This window comes from Populus euphratica, unplaced genomic scaffold (genome assembly GCF_000495115.2).
Source record: "Populus euphratica unplaced genomic scaffold, PopEup_1.0 scaffold10.1, whole genome shotgun sequence".
Lineage (NCBI taxonomy): Eukaryota > Viridiplantae > Streptophyta > Magnoliopsida > Malpighiales > Salicaceae > Populus > Populus euphratica.
Window position 1 is genome coordinate 1166865 of NW_011499856.1, and position 17603 is coordinate 1184467.

At 32.2% G+C, this 17603-nt stretch overlaps 2 protein-coding genes across 4 annotated transcripts; one reads left to right on the forward strand and one right to left on the reverse strand.

Moving 5' to 3' along the window:
- The first annotated feature begins 4730 nt into the window (after positions 1–4730).
- LOC105123310 (F-box/FBD/LRR-repeat protein At1g13570-like) lies at positions 4731–8461 on the forward strand. Of its 2 annotated transcripts, none has more exons than XM_011022843.1 (4): positions 4731–4831; positions 6731–7643; positions 7733–7891; positions 8011–8461. In XM_011022843.1, the coding sequence occupies exons 2-4, from the start codon at positions 6753–6755 to the stop codon at positions 8284–8286; spliced, it is 1326 nt and encodes a 441-aa protein (XP_011021145.1). In that variant the 5' UTR covers positions 4731–4831; positions 6731–6752; the 3' UTR covers positions 8287–8461. The 2 variants fall into 2 exon arrangements, with proteins under 2 accessions (XP_011021145.1, XP_011021144.1); XM_011022842.1 differs by lacking the exon at positions 4731–4831 and adding an exon at positions 4840–5714.
- Positions 8462–13718: 5257 nt separating this feature from the next.
- On the reverse strand, positions 13719–17208 carry LOC105123311 (protein NSP-INTERACTING KINASE 1-like). 2 transcript variants are annotated; one of them, XM_011022846.1, is made up of 11 exons: positions 16820–17208; positions 16597–16729; positions 16385–16456; positions 16132–16275; positions 15945–16016; positions 15796–15855; positions 15604–15701; positions 15355–15501; positions 14918–15259; positions 14430–14809; positions 13719–14324 (listed from the first exon to the last, which is right to left on the reverse strand). In XM_011022846.1, the coding sequence occupies exons 1-11, from the start codon at positions 16929–16931 to the stop codon at positions 14004–14006; spliced, it is 1881 nt and encodes a 626-aa protein (XP_011021148.1). In that variant the 5' UTR covers positions 16932–17208; the 3' UTR covers positions 13719–14003. The 2 variants fall into 2 exon arrangements, with proteins under 2 accessions (XP_011021148.1, XP_011021146.1); XM_011022844.1 differs by having other exon boundaries at positions 15355–15504; positions 16820–17207.
- Positions 17209–17603: the final 395 nt, after the last annotated feature.

Consider the following 17603-nt stretch of genomic DNA (forward strand, 5'->3'; position numbering starts at 1 on the left):
TATTAAATTATCCCTAATATCACGTATTAATAACATAAAAAAATAGAACTAATATAAAATATGAATAAAGCAAAATAAATTTTGATGGGAAGAGCAACATGGTTATTATACTTGTTTAGAAAGTTAAAACTAGAAAAAGCCCCTAGCCTAGGTAAAATATTTTCTTGCATTTAAAGACAATTTAGTAAATTTATTATGCAAAAAAATATATATAAAATAACTTAGTTGACCCTGATTGATTTTAAAATAATAAATGGATCCTATAAAAATATTTTATCATCACTTCTTGTCAACCTGATTTTTTCGTCCAAAAAATTAAATTCATAATATTAATATTCTAATTTACAATGAATTACAACTTGTATATAGATTGCCACACCAAATTAGGTAGTGTTAATACAAGGCCAAAGCCTCGAATTCCCAACCAAACTATAAAAAATTGAGTTTCCAAACAATGTTTCTGTCTTAATTTAATTCCCAAATGTTTAGAAAATTCTCAATCGAGTCCTTACATTCACATTTCTTAATAGCTTGTATCCAAATTTTACTTTATGCTAAAAAAAAACCTATTCTTTTTTGGGTGAGATCTAAATGTAATCTCTTAAAAACTTTTGCCCATTTGGATGAAAAACTTTGTTGTGAATTACTGGAAACTTTGGAGATCAATTGAGGCAAATAAATAAATAAAATAAATAAAGGAGTTTTGGGAATCTAATTATGATATGCATAGCCATTTGAGGGCTAACTTAAGGTTTTCCAAAAAAGGGAAGTAGGCCATTGGGAATCGAGTGATGCCTCATGTAAAAGGGAGGGGAAAAAACGTCCGTACATCTTATCCCAAGAGCACATATGGCTGCGAATATGCCTAGCCATTAACATGGTAAAGCTTATTATTGAATTGAAAACTCAGCTTTGAGCATTTAATTCCCAATTTGTAGTGGTAGGCGATAAGCATCGAGGGAAAATGTATGGTGATGCGTGAAAGATTGATCACATCCATTGTGATCTTCTATTTTGATACTCGAAAATGGATAGGTTTGATTTTGATATGTCATTTCATGGAAGAACTTGCCGGAAAATCTTGTTGGATAAGCTCGGAGAGGTTACATCATTTGTTCTTTTTGATTCAAATCAATTTATGTGGAGTCTACTTGTTTATTGTAAAAATAAATAAAAAAATTAATTCCTTTAAAAATTGTAAGTCCTCAAGAACGCACTTCAATTTTATTTTATTTTATTTTCTATCCTATTTTTCTTTGTGACTTCGTCTATAGGCTGCAAATCCTAAATTTTTATATTCCTCTAGAGATTTGAACAAAAACACAAATCCCATGTCTTATTTTCTCACCTAAAACCCTCGTGTGTATATATATATTTCTTTGTCTTTTATATCCAACTTTTTCCCTTTCAAACTCAATTCTCTTTAAGCTGTTTTTAGTTGAAATAATTTGATTTCTAATCATGAGTGAATTCTCTGTTTAGTTTATTTTTTTTACTTTAATTTATGATTTTGTATTAAGATTAAAAAAGCAATTTTTGAATAGATTTCAAAAATCTTAAACTCTTTCAAATAAATATTAAAAATATATTTTTAAATAATTTTTTCATGAAAAATATTTTTATATACATATATTAACATTTATTTATGTCCTATATATTGGTGAATTTAAGTGGGTAATACACAAGTCAGTTGCAAGCATGTTGTTGCAAGGATTTTTTTTATATAATATTATTAAATTCAGATCAACATTGTAACCCATAAACCCAACATTTAGATGAAGTAAGGTTTCAAAGTAAAGCGCGTAGGATCTTGCACAATATGATCTGGCTCACATGCCACCTAATTCAATCTAGCTAATTTTTTTTTTGATTTTTTGGGATAAAAAATAAAATGATATTGATTTAATGTTTTGTTTTATCAAAAATATTGAAATATAATATTCAACATGCATTGATACTATAGAATATTTAGTTTAAATAACTACAACAACAAAAGATAAACATTTATGTTTACATACTAAAACAAAATACTATTACAAATCAAAATACAAATATTAAGCTTAATCTATATGATCAAAATATGTAACGTGAATCTACTACTAGCATGATTGTGACGATCTAAAAATAAAATATATCATTTAATATATCATGTAGAAAATAATTATGTGAATAGTTATATAATTAATATTATAAACAAATACCTTTTATTAATAATGATTTTTATTTTCATAGTTACATCAATCATCACAATACCATTAATTCTACAATTACATAGACCTACTAAGTAGGACCAATATCAATTTCAAATTGATATTTCTAATCATTATTTTTAAAATAATTAAATTAAAATATGTCAATATCAATAATAATTATTAATATCATTATTCCTCTATTTTAGGAATGACTAATCAAATTTAATTAATGCTGATACGACTATGACTAATCAAATTTAATTAATGCTGATATGACTATCATTAATATGATTAATTTTTCAATTTCGGTAATAAATAACTAAATTTAGGTAATTTTAACAGTTATGATTATCATTGATGTTATTAGTTTTTTAATTATAGCAACAACTAATTAAATTTAAATAATATTAATATCAATAATTCTTCTTATATTATTAGTCTTCTAATTTTGTGAATAATTAATTAAATTTAGATAATATTTATATTAATGATTTTCATTGATATTATCAGTGTCCACCTTTTAGAATGACTAATTAAATTCATAATTTTTAATTTCATTTCTTTTTTTATCCATAAAATCATTTATGATTTCACATGCATTTTACATAATTTTCCTTCCCATCCTTTTATGGTCCAATGTAGCTTAAATATACAATAAACGGAACCACGAGTTCCCTTTTGTTTTCCTTCAACTTTTCAATTAATTTATCATTGTTAAGTGATAGAACAACCTACAACACAATTTATTTGCCAATTTAGAAAACTATTCTCCCCTCCCATTATATTTCCTTGGCTGAACCTATGGCTAATAAGGGAGGAAAGATTTTTTCTTCATTTTGCCTCAAATTGATACTATACCCATTATTTATTTACTCTAATAAACATGTTTCAAGCATTAAATTAGTCATTAAAACAATCAATTCATGTAATTACATTTTTCTATAATGCAAAACAATACATAATTCCATAAAATTTACGCTAAAAATTTAAATTAAGCCTTGATTAGGGTTTCTCAACTTTTAACCATAATTTTTCAGGAAGAAAATGACAAAAAAAACAAGTTTTTTCATTCCCCTCTCCCCCCTTCCTTGTCTTCTCCAAACCGTCCCTTCTCAAGCAACCATTTCTATAGTTTTTCCTTCACTTTCCTAAATAAATCTCTTTTAAACTCTTTTAATTTTTTTATTTCAAGTGTTTACTTGGGATTTTCAAAGAAAAATTGAAGAAATTTGGTAGAAACCTTCCCCCACTTTCTTGTCTCTGATGGCCGGCCACTCTTGGCTTCTTTAAGAAGCCAAGAGTTTATTTATATCACCTATATACTGCGATTTACAACATTTTCCTTTAAATTGAGGTGTTTTTCCTTTGACTAGTCATCTTGTTTCGTCGATGTTCTTAAAAATAAATTACTTTCAAAAGTTTTAATCTTTAAAACCTCATTTCTAAAATAATTATTCCATTATCATTTTATTTGTTTTTTTATTTTAATTGGAGATTTACAAAACAAAAAACTTTTAAAAAAAATTTAATTGGAGATTTACAAAACAAAAAACTTTAAAAAAAAAATATCAACTTTATAAATCAGGATAAATCTCTTAAATTAATAATTTATTAAATTCTAGATTTTGACTGAACTAAAAAGTTAAATACTCGGTCAATTAAAGGTTGGAGAATAAAATAATAAAAAAATAAATCTATAAAAATCTTATAAATTAAGTAATAACAATAAAAAAAGATTTCATTTGATAAGAAAAAACAACTCAAGAATAATGAAATTATCAAAAAAATTAAAAATCATCTAAAATAAAATAAATACTAATAAAGAGAAAGAGAATCAAATCTAATAAATAAAAAAAATTTATTAAGATAAAATTGAAAAAAAAATCTTTAATTTTATAAATTATTCTAAATAAAAAATTATATTAAAAGGAATTGAGACAAGATCTTAAAAAGAACAAACTAGAGGATTTAATTAATTTTTTTTTTAAATCACCATGAAAAAAAAATCACATATATTAAACCAATAATAATCAAGCCATAAACACTGTTGGTATATGGAGAAGAGAGCAAGATGTTTTGGTCATAACCTAAGAAGTAAGGTTTTGATTATTGGAAAGCGTTGCATAGGTTGTATTCTCTATTGATTTTTGATTTTTGATTTTTATTATTTTGTTTAATTGTAAAATTACTTTATTAATATTAAAGATATATATTAAGTATCAAATAACCAAATGTAAAAGATAAAGTAACCCTAAATCAAATTGTTTTAAAATTAAATAAAAAAAGAGTTTAATATTATTTTGACGCCAAGAGTAAAACAATTATACTACGCAATAAAAAATTTAAAAACTATTCAACCTTAATTATTATTATAATGATTAATGGGTTCCATAAAAAATACCTATTTCTCTCTCTTGAAACAAAGCAAAATAATTTTGCTAACTAAGGGCAAAATGGTAGTTTACTGTTGACACTGCATAGTAAAACCTGAGCTCTTGTTATAATTTTGGATCGATGTCATATTTTTAGACCGAAAACCCCTTTCTTAAACACGGGTCCACAATCTGGCGTACAGACAGAAACGAGGACGCTAGAGCACTCCTGTTGACACAATCTCCGGTCACCATCTTCTGGCAAGGGTAACATCCCAATCTTCTCTTCTCTGCTCTTCTCTTCTCTTCTCGTTTTATGGTTACACAAATATGCTTAGTGGCTAAACTTTAGTTTCTTGATTTAGTAAGATGAAATCGTGTCGCTGTTGTATTGAGTTTTGATAGATAAGGAAGCTAAAAGTTTGTGTTTTGATCATCCGTTTAATTGGCTTGAATTTGATTTTGTGGAAGAATTGTAGGAAGGACTGTTTGTTTGGTAAGGAAACGAAGGAAAATACATGGGCTGTAATATTTGGAGTTTTTATCATAAATTTTTGCTTTGTTTCAAGTAACACGATCATTTGCATAAATAGAACCAAAGGCAAACAATCTAGGTTTTACTCTGAAATCTAAAATAATCTCAATTTGTTTTTGTTTATCTGCTCGCTTTTACTGATTTGCCAATAAATTTGAAACCCCATGAAGCTTCTCTATACTTGTGAACTGGCAAGAGAACACCAGTGATAATGGCGTTTGTTGCGGTAATTGCATACCAGTAATGCATTAATACAGGTGCGGTCAGTCTCATACATTGATGCACCACACATGTATGCAATTCATGCACTGTTGGGATGCCAAGCAAAATGCGTGCTGGTCCCCAGCGTTGGTTTAAGTCGACTGCCGCTTGTTTGGTTGTTTTTTATATTTTCCCCTCGAAGAGTTATGTTTTTTCCGTGTTTGGTCCCTATGGAGAGAAGTTACCTTATGCAGCAAGTGTGGCGTTTCAAATTCCTTATTGGGGTTTGGTTTTATGGATTATGGGTTGTTGAGGTAAAATGGTATTTTAATTAGGATAAATGTGATAAACCAGCTCAGATGTGTCCTAGTATGAGTTTCGAGAATTTTGCAACCATGCGATTCAGCAAAGGTGGTATGTTTATTTTCTCTTTATCTGCTCATCATTTAGTAATTTACTGATTAGATGGAAACTCCAAGAATCTCCTCTGTGCTTATGAACTGTGATATAGGTCCTTGTTGCCATCATAGCATCCCAGCTACGGATGTAATACACTTGCTGTGCGTTCATATGTTGACATACTACACATGTATGCAACGCATGCATGTCTGGGATGTGAAGCAAATCAGTTTATCCCCCGCATTGGTTTTAATTGATTGCTGGTTGTTCAGTTCTTTTTAAGGCGCGCCCCCCCCCCCCCCCCCCAAAAAAAAAAGGGTTTTTTTTCTTCCTTGTTTGGTCCTCCTGATCAGCAGTTACTTTGTGCTTTTTAAGTGTTATGTTTATGCTTTCATTACTTACAATTTCCTGCCATTATTTTTCCCTAGATGACATGTAAATAAATTTTTGATGAAGACAGTTATGATGATTGTTGGTTATTGTCACTGAGATCTTAAACATACAATACAACTTCATGGTTGAGTATTTAGACATATTCAGAGGTAAAAAAACTCTTTACTTTTAAAATAAATAAATAAATTTGTGTGTGCATGCGTGTGCGTGCATGCCTTTGGAAGATAACGTAATAAATAAATAAATTTGTGTGTGCATGCCTTTGGAAGATAACATTTTTAGCTGATACAGATTGAGTAATTTTCATTTTTGTTCTATTAATCTATACTTACAGCTTACAGCTTACAGCTCTTTGCTGAGAAGGTATTCTACAATCTATAGATGATACTGTGGTATTTATTTATGTAACCGAGTGAATTTCACCTGCTTCCTCCTAGGCTCATGCTAGCTGCTAGCACATGTGATTTAATGAAGGGTGTTTTTTTCCTGCTTAGATCAGTTATTTCTGTTTAAACTTCATAATTTACCTATTAATATTGATGTTATTATTCTTATTATATTTCTGTCACCTAATCAGTTTTTTTTGCTTTATTTCTTGTGTTTTGACGTTGTGATTTTAATGCTTATGTGTTTTGCAGGTTATCATGCTTATTATTGGATATGTTAAATTTAGCTGAAGAACTTACAAGAAAGATAATGAAGAAACATGAGAATCTTGCTGAGACTGAAAAGCTACTAGAGATTGATAGGATTAGCAATCTGCCATGGGATGTATTGGATACCATCCTTGTGCGCTTGCCTCTTAGAGATGCTGCAAGGACTAGTATCCTATCCAGTAAGTGGAGATATAAGTGGACTAATATTTCACAGTTCATTTTGGATGATAAATGCATCTGCAATTCTATATCAGACAAAGCATCCAGATGGATAGAGATTAGGAAAATCATCGATCAGGTTCAATCCAATCACAATGGACCAATAGAGAAGTTCAAGCTTGCGGCTTATTGCTGTCCAAACTATTCTGATTTAGACGAATGGATAAGGTTTTTAACAGAGAAAGGTATCAAGGAGTTAATTATCCAGGAGTTCAGTGTCATTAAGCATTTTAAGCTGCCTGATTCTGTTTTCTGCGGTCCAAAACTCAGTCACTTGGAGCTATATGGTTGCATATTAAGGCTTCCTTCATCATTCAAAGGATTTGATTGCCTTAAAATCCTTCAGCTCAATCATGTTTCCATAATAAGTGATACACTGGAACATTTAATCCGTAACTGCCCTGTTCTTGAGAAGCTGACACTGTTGAACCTTCATCATCTGGCTTGCGTAAGGATATATAACCCAAACCTGAAATATGTGAAAATAGATTCTGCATTTGAAGATATCTGTCTGGGACATAGCCTGCTTCTAGCCAGTGTTGATATTCGTATGTTACCTATGAATGGGGGGATCACGCATCGGCATCCCGAGCAAGGGGAAGTTTGCACTTTAATCAGAGTTTTTGGTTATCTGCATGGTATTAACAGGCTAAGCTTATCCAATCAATTTCTTGAGGTATGCAGTTCTCTGTTTTTTTCTAGAACTTGAAGTGGACAAACAGTTTTAGGCTTATCTGTTGTTTTCTCATGCATTTTTTTTCCCAGTTTCTTGCCAATAAAGATGTGCCAGAAAGACTCCCTACTCCATTCAACAGCCTCTTGGCCCTTGAACTAAAAGAAATAAGATTTGCTAGTTTAAAAGGCATAGTGGCTTCCATTTCTATGCTCAGAAGCTCCCCAAATTTGGAAGATCTTCTTGTTACTGTGAGTTGCTTGACAAAATAATTATAAACATTTATATACCAATTTTTTAGTCTATGGAATAGGAAATCGAGTTGCTTAAATTGATATTCTTATAGGAATTCTCTTGGTGGCATGCTTAGGTTTACCCATGTGATGATATTTCCAAACCTGTCATGGATTTGGTGACAGCACAGCTCCAGAGTGACTTTTATTTTAACCAACTCAAAGTGGTGAAGATTCGAGGCATTATTGGCACAAGAATCGAGTGGGAATTTCTCAGACTCATACTTGCTCATTCACCAGTGCTTGAGTCAATGACAATTGTAAAATTCAGAGGTGAGAGAATTTCTGAATCATTCTTGCAGGAAGTTGAGCGAGCTTCAAAACATGTCAAGTTTATTAGTTTAGCTCTATAAGTTTTATTTCTCATGATGGCATTGCCAAGTTTGCTGTTGATGTTGTGTTCTTCACTTTTTTCATTGTAAATTTTAATGTTAAGGCTATTAAACTAGTTAAACTTATGCACAGCTCTGAACTTGGTTACAGTCATCTTTCCTTTGAATACAAGATTGACATACTTGGTTCAAGGTACATTTTTGTTATTTTGGACGTGGGCTTTTCATGCTGAAGGGGCTAAGGCATGTCAGCTCTTGATCCTTTAATTGCAGGTAAAAATATTTTGCTAACAGTGAACAGGTCAATTTTGTGAGCTATAACCAGGAGATTTTGGTTGCGTTCTGCATTATCCACTGTGAAATGTACTATTTTCCTTGGCATATTGCTGGTATACATCTTAGTTGTGAATACGAATGGTCTGCAAAAGTAAGTTTTTGGAGTGTTGGGTTTTGATAGATGATTTCTACTGGTAAGAACTTGTACACCTGGGAAAGGGGAAGGCAGAGATAGATCAGACTTCGACAGTATGCTTGAAGGTGAAGAACCCACCCCATTTATAACCCTATTGTTTGGAAAGCAATTGAACCTATGGATTTAAAGTGGATTTGGGCCAAGAAAATGTAGCTATGTTTCTCTATAGCACAACGCTTGCATGCTGTAACAATATGTCAATGACAATTCGAAAAGTTAATGGGAGAGGCATTTTTACTTTATCTCAAGAGTGAAATCACTATTTATTTGAATAGTGATAATTTCACAGTTTTGTTTCTTTTTAAGGGTATATTAGTTCTTTTACAAGTTCTATTAGTTGTTACCAAATTAATTAAGGAAAAATAAAATTTTTTCCATTTTAAATGAACAATGAAAAAAATCAAAATATCATTGGAGAAAAAAAAACCCTAAAATATTAGTAGTTTTTTTGTTATTATCAATTTAGTTAAAACGTAATTTACCCATTTGTTTTTTTCATAGTAGTTTTTTTGTTAGTATCAATTTAGTTAAAACGTAATTTAACTTTTGACCAAATAGAAGCACCAAAATATACTTAAAAGAAAAATAAAAATTAAAACTAGTATCAAGGAATTTTTCTCTTTTTGCAATGTTTTTTTTTCCTTCTTGAAATATTAAAATGATAACATATTTAATTAACTTGAACTAGTTTGACTAACTTGTAACACTCATGATACATGTTATGAGATTATAATAATTTTATAGAAAAAAAATCGAACCAAACTATAAAGCTCAACTCTTGATCAACAAAATGTAAAATGAGAAAAATAAAATAAAAATTCTTTTAAAAATAAGATAAAAAAAGAACAATTTAAGTCAAACTTGCAAAACATGTGACCCGTAGCAAGGGAATGAGATAACTACATAGAAAATAAACTAAAAACAATTATGAAGCATAATTATCTGATGTTAAAAGGTGAAAAAAATATTCATCGTGAAAAAGACAACAAAATAACAACTCGAGTAAGTTCGAGTTAATTTGTAAAACCTTGTTTTGTGTTGTGAAACTATTTTTTATCTAATTATACAATAACAAAAACATTGAGGACTAACCAAATATCAGAATGTTTGTTTGATCCCATAGTAACCCAAGATAAATTATGAATCCTAATTCAAAATCAATAAAATATCGAAGGATAAATTGAAAAAACAAAATCAAATTTTTTAATGAAATTCCCAACATTGAAGAATAAAATAAAAAAATATCAAAGAAAGAAAAAAAAGAGACAAAAAAAGAAGAAGAAATCACCCAAGTTGACTTAAGGGCTGAGTTATTCTTTTAAACTCGTGATACATATATGATTGAGGTTATCCTATAAAACAAAATAAAACAATTACAAAGCCTAATCCCAGTCAACTCAATTCTTAAATAACACAACATCAAAAGATGAAAATAAAAAAAAATTATTTAATTAAAAAAAGAATAAAAAAGAGTCACTTGAATCAACTTTAGTTAACTTACTAGACTCGCGATCCAGGTTATGAGAAAAAAATAATCATATAGAAAGCAAACAAATTTTTTTTTTGAAATTCAATCTCAACCAATCCATGTTAAAAAATGAAATTGAAGAAAATCAATAAAAAAAACTCAATTCAACTTGGATTAACCTACAATACATGTGATCTATATCATGAAACTAAGATAACTAGATAGAAAGAAAGAAAGAAAAAACTCAATTCCAAACTAACAAATTATTAAAGGATAAAATAATCTAAGTCAATTTGAGTTAATCTTTCAAACTAGCAATTAAGAACATCAAACCGAGATTAACTTATAGAAAAAAAATAGAAATTATACAAACATAATCCAATTTTATAAGGTACAAAACATAAAAAAAAATAACAATTTTAAAATGACCAAAATTGATATCAAAGAAAATTAACAAAGTAAGACATGAAAATCAAGTTAATGAATGAGAAAAGAAAGAGAAGAAATGAATCACACACCATAACATCAACATCAACATATGTCATTCTATATGGTTGACATCACCAATAGAATTTAAAAGCAACCACATAATGACTTCTTTAGTTTTTGGAGGAGGGTTCACACATCTGTAAAATATAATGACTCTTTTTATTTGCTAGAAAATACAATGCATGCACCAACTAATCATTTTTTCTCTTTCCATTTTATTTTGTTTGTGGGCTTGTTCTATTTTTAAACTTGATCCCTTAAACTTTATTTTTTTTTATTAATGTAATTAAATTTTATTTTATAAAACCAAGTATTAACCACACGTCAAATAAAATTTCTTGATATTGTGAGACCCCTATATATAAGCAACCATAACAAGTTCTTAAGTCCAATATCAAATAAATTCAATATAAAAAGATCAAATGAAAACAAACTGAGTCATCACAAAAAAATTAGGATAAACATTTTTTATTGCTCGTCCAATTTAGTCCCTAGTGTTTGCAAGGAAAAAAGGATTGACATTTTTCCAATTTTTAAATTTGATCTTTATAAATTTAAATCAACACAATTTCATTCAATCTCAACAAACCAAGCATTAACTAAGTTATAATTATTATTTTTTAACATTATGAGATTCCATTGTCTAGGTAGCCAAAATAAACTACCAAGACTAATACCAAATAAATTTAATATTAAAGGAATAAACTGATAAAAAAAATTAAAAAACCAAATTAAAAATAAAAACAAATGACCATTTATTTAAAAAAAAAAGACCAAAACATCATGGAATGCTATTACAATCTACAATATTTTCTCTCCTGAGGTGCAGTATATTTTCTACGCCTTTAATTATTATTTTTTCAGTAATTTCCCCTCGAGGTCCATTAATGGCTAATTCTATAGGATACCATGGTCATCTTCCTTCTCTAAACAAAGAAGAAATACCTTTCAGAATAAATGAGAATCATTCATCTTCTGTAACTGGTGAAATCATAAAAATTTTAGATTAGATTTGAGCTTTTATCCTGAGCTAAAGTATTTAGATTTAAATATTAGCTTTATCTTTAGACTTTATATTCCCTTTATCAAAATAGAAGACTTTTTATGCTTATATTAGTAAAGAATGCAGGAGAGTGCATGTTTTGATGGTTGTGTGTTCTTGCATGAACTTGAGCTCTTTGATTTTTCCCCCCCTTGTTTTCCTGCTAATCCAATATATTTATACACATCGGTCTATAAACTTATCTTGTGAAAGTGAAGTAACGATGGGGAGTAATTCTTTGCTTTTACAAGTAACATAAGAAGATGAGTTATTGTTTGTTGTGTTCAGTCATTGTGATTAATAAGAAAAGTTGACTCTGAGAATAGAGGTTAACGAAAGAGAACCATTTCTCAAGTGAAGTAATGTTGTATTGACAATTCATGTGTAAATATAGAAAAGCACGATGTTGTCATGAATTTCTTGAATATCTTAAGTTTGCATTGTGACCTGTGTCCATTACGAGACCTCTTGGATTTTGCACGGAATTGGGATTCGGTCTGAGGATCGTTGGTTTGAGTCTTCTCGAACCGGAGAGCAGTCCGCTTGAAAAAGAGGAGCAAATATGATTTGCTGTTGCCGGCCAAAAATTTAACGGACAGCGCCTCTGTGCAAAAAGGGGACAGATTGCTTTGAGCTTGGGCCTCAAACGGACAGCCCTTTTTTTTTTTTTTTGCATCATCATCAGAGCCATACACAAATTTCTTCTATCCATTTATTTAATTATTATTATTTTATGCAATCAAGATAGAGAATTTCCCATTTCCAACTCCAACAACTGCTGCTATGGAAGAAGCAGACCATTGCTTCAAGGCTCTGCAAGCACTTGATTGCACAGGAAAACCGACATTCCTGGGAAAGGCCATGATTCGTTGTACCATGAGTCCTCGCCACTCTCGGTTTCTCCTTACTGTTATCCAAATGATGAGGAAACAGAATAAGAACAATCGTGCGAGACCAACTGTTGCTCTAGGACATGCAGTTGCAACAGCTGCAGCAGCTAAGCCTGCCTTATCCTTTTCTCATGTGTTTTGGAGGAATTTGAGCAGGACCGAAAATGTACTTCTCGAGTGGTCTTTATAGAAGATGTAAATTTGTCTGAGCAGGATTAATTATGGACTCATGGAACCATGGAGGATGTAGAGCAACCTTGGAGGGATTTGTCCCGTGAGAGCTCTTCCAAAAGAATCTAAAAGAGAAAGAGGAAGGGGTCTAACGTGAAGCTCTCTGTGCTGGCTGGATAGATACGGTTGCCAAACGCATCAGAGGAAATTCAAGGCCATTGGAAGGACATAGGAAAGCAAAGTAGTTCGATATCAAGCTTGCATGGTTGATGAAATTGTATTTCTCGATCGTCGGTCCTCTCTTTATCATGCAGCTCCTGTGTTTTTAGTGTACTGAATTGCTGCATACAAAATGGCCATACATTCATGGATCACAAAGCGTGAAACCTGAATGGCTGGTCAATTATGGCGAGTCTTCGTGTGATTTTTCTGAAGTAGAACTCCATAAACCTTTTTATCATCCTGAAACTGACCAAGGATTTCATGCGATTGTTCATTTTTTTAAGCTTCATCAGTGGGATTTTCTGCAAAGTTATTTGCCATTTAGATGGTGAAACTTTTGAAGGCATTTGCAAATTTCCAGAACTGCTCCGATCGTTGTTTTCTACAAAAGAATTGGACATGGAGTGCTATGCTAGGACTTCTGAGAAAGGACGTGGAGCTCTTTGTAGGCTAGAAATGTTTTTTTTTCCTTTCTGAATCCTCTTTAGTATTGTTGTTCTCTAGTTTGCTTGCTACTATACCAAAGTTTTAGCTGAAGAACACTTCATGACCCATCAACACATACTGCTCCTTTTATTTTGAAGTTAATGATTTGGCTCAGAAAAATGTAAGTCCACGATGATCAAGGCTAGGGAGCATTATTTTTACAGGAGATGTGATCACTTCGAATTGGGAAAACTGAAGTCTATATCGAACACGTTGGCTCTCAAAGTAAATTGGATCCTCATAGAATTGTCACTCAGTAGGAATACAAATAGAAGGATTTTTAAGTACTGTCAGTTTCTCAAAACAGGACCTGTACAATTTGATGAAAACATCAAGTCCTTTGGAGCCTAGATTATACCACTATTATACAACAAAAGAAACCTCAATCAAGAAAACACTATCACAAAACAGCTTCACCTATAATGGTTTTCTATTATTCTAAATCTCTTTAAATGAAGAAAAAAAGAAGAGAAAATATATTGGATTTTTCTAAGGAATTCACCTTGGGCCAGAGAGCTCCATTGCTTGGACTAGTAAGGATGAGTCATCGGTGAGATCAGAATATCGATCTGACGAGGAGAACTCGTGGGGTTTGGACTTGGTTGCTTCTGCTCTTTGAGAAGCCTCCCAGCTTTCCGCTAGCCCATCTCCTTCAAGCATTTTAACCACTTCATACATTTTAGGTCTTTGGCTTGGAAGGTATTGGGTGCACAAGAGGGCAACCTGTACCATCTCCTCAAGCTCAATTCTATCATAATTTCCCTTTAGATCCTTGTCTACAAGCATTTCAAGCTTTTTCTCTTGATGAATCTTTTTTACCTGCAATTACAATCAACAGATATCTGAGAACTGAACTGCAGACTGTAGAGCAAAGATTTCTAAAGCATTTATAGGCAGCATTGATATAAAGTAGATTGTAATCACCCAATCTAGCATGGCTCCTTTCTGATTGGCTGCCTTGCCAAACTCTAGTGCTCTTTGGCCTGTGATTAATTCAAGAAGCAGGATACCAAATCCAAAAACATCTGTTTTATCTGAGGATTGACCAGTTGAAAGATATTCAGGAGCTATATGCCCGACAGTGCCTCTCACGGCAGTAGTGACATGTGAATCTTGATGATCCAAAAGCTTTGCCAACCCAAAATCACCTACCACGGCTTCACAATAATCATCAAGCAATATATTTGCAGCCTTAACATCCCTGTGGATTATCTTTGGATCACACTGCTCATGGAGGTACAAGAGTCCCCTCGCAGCTCCTAAGGCAATTCTCTTCCTGGTGCCCCAATCCAAGACTGGTTTCCCTTCCAAAAATAAAGCAGGATCATCAGTTTAGCTACTCAAAATATGCATTTTTCCATTTTAGGCTAATGATACTGACAATCATGGCAATAGAAATCAAACTCGGCTACCTTTGAGACGAGAAGCGACGCTGCCATTGGACATGTATGGATAAACTAGAAGTCTTTCTGTTGGTGTCATACAAAATCCATAGAGCCTAAGGAGGTTCCGGTGCACTGCTAAGCTGATCATCTCAACTTCTGTTTGGAATTGAATCTCTCCTCCACTGGCACTGCCATCTTTAAGCCTCTTGACAGCTACAACAGTCCCATCATGGAGAATCCCTTTGTACACATTGCCAAAACCTCCTTTTCCTAGTATGTTCTTATTGCTGAAGTTGTTTGTCGAAATCTGAAGTTCTCTAAACTGAAATTTCCTCAAGTTCCCAAGAGAAACTTCCTCGTGTTGGCGATCTGATGAGTCACAGAATTGCATCATCATATTTACTATACTATTAGCTACCATAGCAAGTATTTAGTAAAATTAAAGGGTAATATATGTTACAAACCTTTAACATCAAAAAATGTAGGTTGATTGTTCCTTTGTCTCCACCACAAAAATAATCCAAACACAAGAATGATAAGTGAGACAGAACCAACGCTTGAGCCAAATGCAAGAGCTACCTGGTGACTCTTCGGTCTGTCTGCAGGTTGGGCTGCTAAAGATGTGATGAGATTACTATCATTATCAATCCAAAGCAAGTTGTAAATTGTGAATCGAATAATTAAATTAGGATAGCACATTCCATTTTCCTTACTTGGTGTGTTATTCAAGTTCATGGACATTGGCATTAGGGTTGTCCCATAGCATTCTGGTTCAGAACCTGTTGGACAGATTAGAGGGTTTCCAGAAATGCTGCAAGAATAAGAAATGCAACAGAAGATACATTTAAAGTTGGCCTTCCAAATCACTATTCAGAGAAAGACAGAGGAAGAGGAGAGAGATTTACCTGAATGTTTTGGTAGGAAATCTTGGTACAGGGCCACTCAGGTTATTGAATGACAGGTCACTGAAATCCACAGAAAAAAATCTTTTAATAAAACGTTTTAATCAGGTTATAAATCTTTGATTTACAAAGAACAGGATCAAGAGACATACAGTAACACAAGCTGGGTCATGTTAGCCAATGACATTGGGAATTCTCCAGAGAGACTGTTATTATTTAGCCTCCTAATCCAGATCAAAGAACCCAAGTCAAAATTAGACCCAAAGGAGAGAGATTCTTTAGGATGCAACAACAAAGTACTTCAAGCTTAATACTGTAATTGCAAAATTTCAAGCTCACATGTATTCTAGATTCCTCAGATGGCCTAAAGAGGAAGGAATTTTCCCAGTAAAGAAGTTATTAGAAAGATCAAGCGTGTGCAGCTTTGAGAGCTTTCCTATCTCAGCAGGAATTGGTCCTGTAATATTATTGCTCTGCAGGAGCCTGAAAATACATGGAACATGCCAAATGTTAAGACTTAATACAAGTAACATGGAAGGAACTTTCTCTCTTCAAAACTCTAGAACTGTCCGTTTGTTTCTTGAATACTTACACAGTCTGAAGATTAGTCAAGTTGCCTATAGTTGGAGAAAGAGTTCCAGATAAATTCTGGCTAGGAGTTCCCCTGCAACAAGGCCATTTCAGCATCCTCAATAAATGATCATTTCTTGTTCCTAAATTAGTACCAATCCATATCGGTTTCATGACATTCAGGCTATGTCTTGAGATTTTTGTTCATGAAATATAAGATTGTAGAAGACTTACAGGCCGATGACAAGACTCTCAGAAGAGCAAGTGACCATAGTCCAGCTGCATGGATCAACAGCATCTCCATCCCAATTCTCAAGAACCCCATGAGGGTCATCTAAAGAAGCTTTTATTCCCATTAAAGCTTGAACTGAAAAATGAACACCCATGTCAAAAAAGGCCTTCCATTTTTCTTCATATTAATTTGAAGCCAGGGGAAAGGAAAGAATTTTGAAGTTACCTTCAAAGTTTACTCCTTTAGGAGTCAGCAATCCATTTACAGTAGTCAGAAGCCACAAGCAAGCCACAAAATAGAGACCAACTTCTCTTCTCCTCATTGCCATTGCAGTCATGAAGTGTACAAGAACCACAGAACAAAACAAGAAATGCTAATTTTTTCTGCAAATGGCAACTGTTTTAGCTACTAGAGAAATCACCTTTGGAATGGATTACTTTTGTATAACGTAATACTTAGATTTGAACCCACGTCTTGCCTTACAGGCCAGAAATCCATTCACCAAAATCTTTTCTGTGTCAGACCCAAGAAAAGAACCAATGTTTTGGCTGTATAATAAAGGGAACTAGCATTAGCATGCCTGTCATTTAGTCAGTATAGGTTAGAGAAAAGAATAATATATATAGCCATACTACATTGTATACGGTCTTGATCTTAAAAGCACCAAAAGTAAATAAATCTAGGCAATATTCTTAATCCAAGGATAGAATTGGAAATTCCCATTTCTGAGTTAATCATGCATTGCCCCAGAAAGCATATTTTTTTACCTGTAGCTGTGAATTTTATATTGCTCACCACAGTAGTGACAAACAAAAGGCAACTAGGCATGAAAATTATAATAATTACAAAATATTAAGATAGTTTAAATATCTGTATGCATAGAGTGAATCAAAATTCTTTCTGGGTTTGTGAGTCATCAGTCATCTTGTTATAGACATGGAGATAGGTTATGCATATGTTGTTGTTGTTGTACTACTTTGTACCCAAAACAAATACAACAACATGAGGA

Bases quoted from the DNA above. Each gene is read 5' to 3' on its own strand.
- LOC105123311 (XM_011022844.1), bottom strand. From the start codon at position 16,931: ATGACTGCAATGGCAATGAGGAGAAGAGAAGTTGGTCTCTATTTTGTG. The intron at 16,276-16,384 runs GTAAGTATTCAA...ATGTATTTTCAG, and splicing joins TTGACTAATCTTCAGACTGT to GCTCCTGCAGAGCAATAATA. The intron at 15,702-15,795 runs GTAAATCTCTCT...TTATTCTTGCAG, and splicing joins TTTCCTACCAAAACATTCAG to CATTTCTGGAAACCCTCTAA.
- LOC105123310 (XM_011022843.1), top strand. From the start codon at position 6,753: ATGTTAAATTTAGCTGAAGAACTTACAAGAAAGATAATGAAGAAACAT. The intron at 7,644-7,732 runs GTATGCAGTTCT...TTTTTTTCCCAG, and splicing joins TATCCAATCAATTTCTTGAG to TTTCTTGCCAATAAAGATGT. The intron at 7,892-8,010 runs GTGAGTTGCTTG...TGGCATGCTTAG, and splicing joins TGGAAGATCTTCTTGTTACT to GTTTACCCATGTGATGATAT.